At 46.3% G+C, this 6,162-nt stretch overlaps 1 protein-coding gene across 1 annotated transcript in view; it reads right to left on the reverse strand.

Moving 5' to 3' along the window:
• The window catches only part of Dhc98D (Dynein heavy chain at 89D), a 32,502-nt gene extending 27,768 nt beyond the window's left edge, over positions 1–4,734 (reverse strand). The window contains exons 1-6 of the mRNA XM_017182422.3: positions 3,578–4,734; positions 2,633–2,688; positions 2,407–2,530; positions 2,040–2,146; positions 1,099–1,310; positions 55–185 (exon numbers count right to left, since the gene is read on the reverse strand). Coding sequence (XP_017037911.1) covers positions 55–185; positions 1,099–1,310; positions 2,040–2,146; positions 2,407–2,530; positions 2,633–2,688; positions 3,578–4,184 — 1,237 coding nt within the window. The 5' untranslated portion in view covers positions 4,185–4,734. The remainder of the gene's footprint in view (positions 1–54; positions 186–1,098; positions 1,311–2,039; positions 2,147–2,406; positions 2,531–2,632; positions 2,689–3,577) is intronic.
• Between the last annotated feature and the right edge of the window lie 1,428 nt (positions 4,735–6,162).

Here is a 6,162-nt window from a genome sequence, read left to right on the forward strand (position 1 = left end):
TTCCCAAAATTTATGATAAAAAGTACTCCCTTTTTGATTGATTTATGCACTTACCTTCTTCTTCGGAGGACGACAAGTGGGCCGCAATCACAGCATCTCCCTGGGATTCCTCTTCCTCCTCGGGCTGTGCCTCCGGCTTCTTGGCCTTCGCCTTTTTGGCCGCCGCCTCCATCTCCTTCTTCTTCCTGCCGCAGAACAAAAAAAGGAGCAGAAGGAGTGGCAAATAAACAAACAAACACAATTAACGGCGGCCGGCATGCAAAATTAACACAAAGCGTAATGAAAGGCTCCTCCGATAAGCAAAATGAGCACCAAATACGAGGGGCCTCCGGACAACAAAGCGTTACAAAGGCTACTCCGCTGGACACGGGCGTCGACAAGGAAGGACCCAACTCTGGGCTTCGGGCTCCGGCTCCGGGCTCCGACTACGTTGGCATTTTTTAATCTGCAGAGGCTCGAAAAGCGAAAACAGCAAGAAAAAATAAAATAAACCCGAAATGAAAGGGGGAAAATTTTAACAGTTACGGTCAAGTGGCATTCGCCATTCGCGAGGCGGCAATGAGAGGCCAATGCAAGGATGAATGAGGCGCGCCAGGATGTGCCATAAATGCTGCCTGCCAAACAAATGGAAAAATGGCCAGAAGACAACACAGAGCGACGACAACGGCGATGGTGGCGCCGCGCCACTGATGGTAGCATGAAATCCGATTAAAAATAAAAATTTCTTATCGGATGCGCTGTAATTTATGTGCGAAAAGGGTTCTGCAGGAGCGGCAGGATAAAAAAGGCAACTGTGGCTGCTGCGATGGTAACCAGCGATAAACGCAAAACAAAGGCAAACAGAAAATTTGCACCGAAAAAAATCGAGGAAAAAATGAAACAGAAAGGGAGCCGGAGCCGGAGCCGGAGAAAAAAGAAAGCCCACATTCACAATCGGAGCCAGTCACTCTCTCCACTCCGGCAGTTGGAAACCAATAAAGCGCGGGAGTAGCAGCAGCCCTCCAACAGCGCTCCACGTATCTGCAATCGGAGGAAGGGGGCTGGAAGCCAGCGGAGCAGCGAATGCCGCTCGTCCTGCCTTTGTTAAAAGTTAAATACTTTTGTTCTTTAAGCGCTCTCAAACGAAATTCCGATGGTTTGGATAGCTCCAATAGACCCGGTCCCGATTCCTTGGCCTCGCTGGATATATCCTCGCCGGCATCGCCCGCTCCGCCGCCGCTGCCACCAGTTTGCCCCTCATAACTGTCCATTTGCTGGCTGTCCGCTGTGGCCGGTTCGCGAAATTGATATTGAATGGCTTTGCTGTAAACCTGCAATGGAGATGGTGTTGCATATGTACAATGGAATCAAAGTTGGAGTGCCTGGGGCTGCGGGCCTTGCGGTCTGTGCAGACTTTCTAATTGATTCGCCTGCCCGAAAAAACAGAGTTTTGGGCAAAAATTTTCCAATTTATTTTCATGCTAAGCTAATATTATGGCAGCGGACCGCAGAATTCGCAAGGCCGCGTCTTGGGCGGCAGCCTAATGGAAACCGCAGACCATTTTCGGGGGCTATGATGAAGCAATTTGCGTTGGCGGTCACCGCTCAAGGCTCGGTTCAGTAGGCGTGATGCCACGCCCCCTAAAAACACCCCTCCCAGCCCGAAACACCAGAAAATCCAACCGCCAAAGCTTCAAGAGCCGCTCAGTGAAGCGGAAAAATCTTGCGGCACAGCGGGCATTTTGATAGATGACTGCCTTGTTTCGGGAATTAATTACAATTCGTCACAACATTTTGTTTTTGCGGTTGGAGAATGGACCCCGGGACGGGGGAAGGACATCCGGGAAGGACAAGCGGACGAATGGTTGGACGAGTGAGAAGGCTTGAAACAATGGGAGATGGCCTTAAAGTCGTTGATTGATTAAACAACGGTTTATGGTGTGTGAAATGAGCGAATCGGGTGCAAATTTGAGTGATTTTGGTTTTCGCCGAATTACTGATGCGTCTTTTAATGTCCGATTACGGCGGACTGTCCGGGTCTCCGGACCTTGGAGGCTTACCAGGTTTAAGTCGTCGCGCAGTGAGTTGATAAGTGACCCTCGCACAGTGCCAATCAGGAAGTACAGCGGCATTTCCGCAAAGCATCTCTGTACATCATCGAACCACGCTGAAAGGACATTAAGGTTTACAAATTACAAGGATGACAAAATTGATGGGTTATAAAAGAGAAGCCATAAAAGCGTTTGAACTGGAATCTTTTAAAGAATATTTTCGGCGTTCTAGAAATTTTAGAAACATTTTTTGAAGCTAGGAAGCTAACTTTGGCCTAAGTTATTTTCCCTTCTTTTTGAATAAAGGTTCTAGTTTCTCTTTTTTTTTAATTCCATATCTTATTTTAATATTTTTTTAATTTTAAGTTCTACTTACGAATCTCCCTTCTTTCCTTCCTTGTTATGTAGACGTATTTTATTTTTGGGTCGAGGTCCTCGGACTGCATTTCCCCAAAGTGGCAGTGCAGTTGTGGCGTCTTCACATACGCAGGTACAAGTTTCTGTAATTTATTATTATGTTTAGAGATTTATTTTATTTTTATTTGAATTTGAATTTGCTTGGCTAAAAACTTCTTTCAGTTAAGAACGTCTTCTGTGCTCACCTTCACCTCCACGTAGACCGGCACATAGCTGGGCGCCTTCTTCTTCTTGCGGCCTCCTTTTGGCGGGAGAAAAGGAGGCAGGATGCGGTGCATTAGCGGGGTGCGAAATGGGCGTGTCAAAATGAAGCTGGCGAATGGAGCGCCGCGATTACGACTGTGATTGTGATTGAGATTGATGGGACGGAACAAAGTGCAGTGGCGGTGGAATTTGCATTGTGGCAACTAGCTCTGGCTTCTCCATTTGAATGCAATGAATGAGCCGGCGAAACTTTGCTCCTATCTCTGGGACAGGCAATGCGGAATCAAATGAGTTGGCTCCGCTGACGCTCTGCCGCTCTGCGGCTCCTTCCGCCGAGCAGTTTCAAATTAAAAGTTACAAAAGAAACGAATTTCAGCTTGGGCCAACGAAAATGAGGCCCATAAATATTTATGATGTGAAGTGGGCAGCGCGAATCAAAGTGTGGACCAAGATTTTCGTTTGATATTAAGTTTGGACGGGCTAAAAATTTATGCATCGCTAAGACTGGAGAATGGCGAGTGAAATGGAGGAGGAACAAAAGGGGGCAGAAACTAAAACTTTGAAATTAAAATCTTTTTCTGGACAGGCACAAAGGAAATCTCGTACAGCCATGCATCATATTTACCGTTTTCCGTATCGGAGCTGGCTGTAAAAATTAGTGAAAAGTGTGTTTAAAGTGTGTGTTATGTATGTGGGAAAACACAGTAAAGGCAAGTCTAAGTCCCGGTACTTATTTCTGTTAAAAAATGTAGTTAATAAATATTCAAAATCTATCCAATAAACCCATTAAATTATAGGTAGTGTTAATAATAACGCCCCTTACATTTTCATACTTTATGGATATTATAAAACCCTCTTAATATTATTCAATTATTGAATCAATTCATATCGTCAAGAAACTGTACCGGGTCATCAATTCTACTCACGTCTTGATCGAGCTGAGCTCTTGGCACTGCCAGCAACGGTGGCCTCCTCCTCGCCTTCCATCTCGCCCTCCACCTCGGCATCTGTGGTCTCGCCGCCTGTATATGTGGCTTCCTCGTTGTGCTCTTGATCGCCACTCGCTGGGGCAGCTGCCTCATTCTCGTTGGTCGCATCCTGGCCACCCTTCTTGCGTCCTTTTCCTGCTGCTGCTGCTCCAGCCGCCTTGCCGGTAGACTTGCCACCTGCCATCCGGCCGCCATCGCCCTTCTTCTTGCCCTTGCCCTTCTTCTCGGGCAATAAGGTCTTTGATGGCCGGGGCACCTCTTCCAGCACTGTGATTTCCTCCTCTATAAGCTTGTCATAGAAGGTGCGCCAAAAGAACATGACCACGTAAGGCAGGTTGATCTGTGACTCGTAGCGACGCTGGAAGAAGTCTTCTACGGAGGGCATATTCTGTCGTATCAGGGTGTTCACATAGATGGGATCAAAGACGCCCAGCTGATTGGCAATGATGGTCTTCAACCAGACGACGCGGGGCTCATCGTTGCTTATGGAGGTTGTCGAGACGTGTGCCGTGCTTCCCGAAGCGGAGGTGGCATCGAGCGACATTTTCTGGCCGGAAGAGAGTTGGTCGTGGCTTATTTGAATAGGTCCTTGTGTAAGTGGTTTGTGCGTGGTTGGCGGGTTCTGTTTCTGTTCCTGGTTGCGGCTCCTTTGCTTGCTCTCTTTGCTTGTTTGCTGGCCGCCTCCTGCACATCAAACGTTTACCTTGATTTCGTTGTATTTCTTAGTTCGCCTGGCAGCCAACCCGGCGGATGCGCAACCACCTTTCCGTTTTTGTTGTTCTTTCAATCAATTTCAGCTGCCGCTGTGCAGTTGCTTTCGTTTCGCCGCTCGTGTTTACTTCTGGGCGTCTGAAAATCCTTTTGTGTATCCCAGGACAACAGCTGCGGCTGCAACTGCGACGATTCGGAGGCGGGGGCGGGCACGGTGGCCGTGCCAACTGGCAGGCAGCCCGTCTATGAGCAAATATGAATGCCTCGAAATGATGCTTTTGGCTCACGGAACCACACGTTTACAACCACACACACGCACACGGATACACAATTTGTTAACAACGTTTGATGAAAGATATTTTCATTTCCTCGCCTCCGTCTCGAGACTGTGGCCGGGTTACTTTGATTCGAATAAAGTTGTGTTGTTTATGCTGCTTGTTTTGTTTCCGCATCCCGGTTATTGCTGTTGCCTTGGCCGCGTTGTTAGGTTAACCCACCCAGGCACCACCCCCACGATTTAATGTAATATTCTGCCGCTCCTGCTCCACATCCCCTTGGCTACCTGTCAGCTGCAACATGCAACAGTCGAATGGCATGGCTGGGAAATTGTTTAGCTCCTCGAACCTCTTACACCACACGAAAAAGGGGAGCGGAAAAGTTACTAAGTAGTTGTTAGGTTCATAGATAGCTCTTAAAAATCTCTTAAAGCTTATAGGTTCCTTTGGTTATTTCAATAAATTTCTTAACTAACTTCTTCCATTTTGTAGACCATTTAAAGATCTTCTCTTTTTTGCATTTTTTCTCCAAGTGCATCAAGTTATGAAGCGCACGCCGTTGCGTAAACAAAACACGCAGCTCTGACTTAATGGCTATGCACATTAGCAACGTGCCAGGGACGTTGCCGCTTTGCCGCAGTTGTTAGTTGCCAGGGCGTGCGGGCTACGGGCTACGGGCTACCAAGCTAACGGGCTACCGGGCCAGGTCAAGTAGCCTGGGAACGTGGTCGCTGGCTCAATAACTGTATAAGACCATAAATGGAAATATTTACTCGGCACCGTCAACACGGCAAAGTGAGTGGCTGCAGTAAGTGAGTGGCGACTGTTGGGGGCAGAGCGGCGAAGCAGGCTAAGTTGGCTAAGTGCAAGTGCAAAAGTCAACTTTGCCATTTGAAATTGCCTAACAACCGCCTGGCAAGCTCTTTGATGACTTTACTAAAAGTGCATATAGCCCGGTTTCCCCCATCGTCATTTCCCCAACGAAGTTCAGAGTCAATCAGTGAGCCACCAAATAAAGGTGATTGAGAAATCAATTCCAGGGGAAGCCATTGATTTTTCATTAATTCAAAGATAAATTCTAAGATAACTTTTAAGATTTTCCACACTGTGGGGAAACTGGTTATCTAGGTAATGTATTTTTTAATAGACTGGCTCACATACACTGGAAAAAGAGAAATATAATATAATAAATGGGGTTTATATTCTTTATAATTCTGCTAAATTTATATTAGTTCCTGTGGCTTATATAGAATATAATATTTACCACATAAAAATAAGGCAAACATTTTATTAGTCTTCCTTTAGAATTTGAAAAATATTTGTTCAAATATGGAAAGTATTCCTATTTATTTATATTCTAGAAAACCAAACACAAAGTCCGTTTAATTTCTCATAGATCTCACCTTTTGAATCATTCCAATTAATTCAAATTTAAAATATTCTCACCCTGTATCTAAGGTGCTTTTCCTTAGACCCACATCCACCGCCCACCCAATTGCCTTGATCTATCGAAGCCGTCGGAGCGAGGACAAGCCA

Source organism: Drosophila kikkawai, chromosome 3R, assembly GCF_030179895.1.
Source record: "Drosophila kikkawai strain 14028-0561.14 chromosome 3R, DkikHiC1v2, whole genome shotgun sequence".
Lineage (NCBI taxonomy): Eukaryota > Metazoa > Arthropoda > Insecta > Diptera > Drosophilidae > Drosophila > Drosophila kikkawai.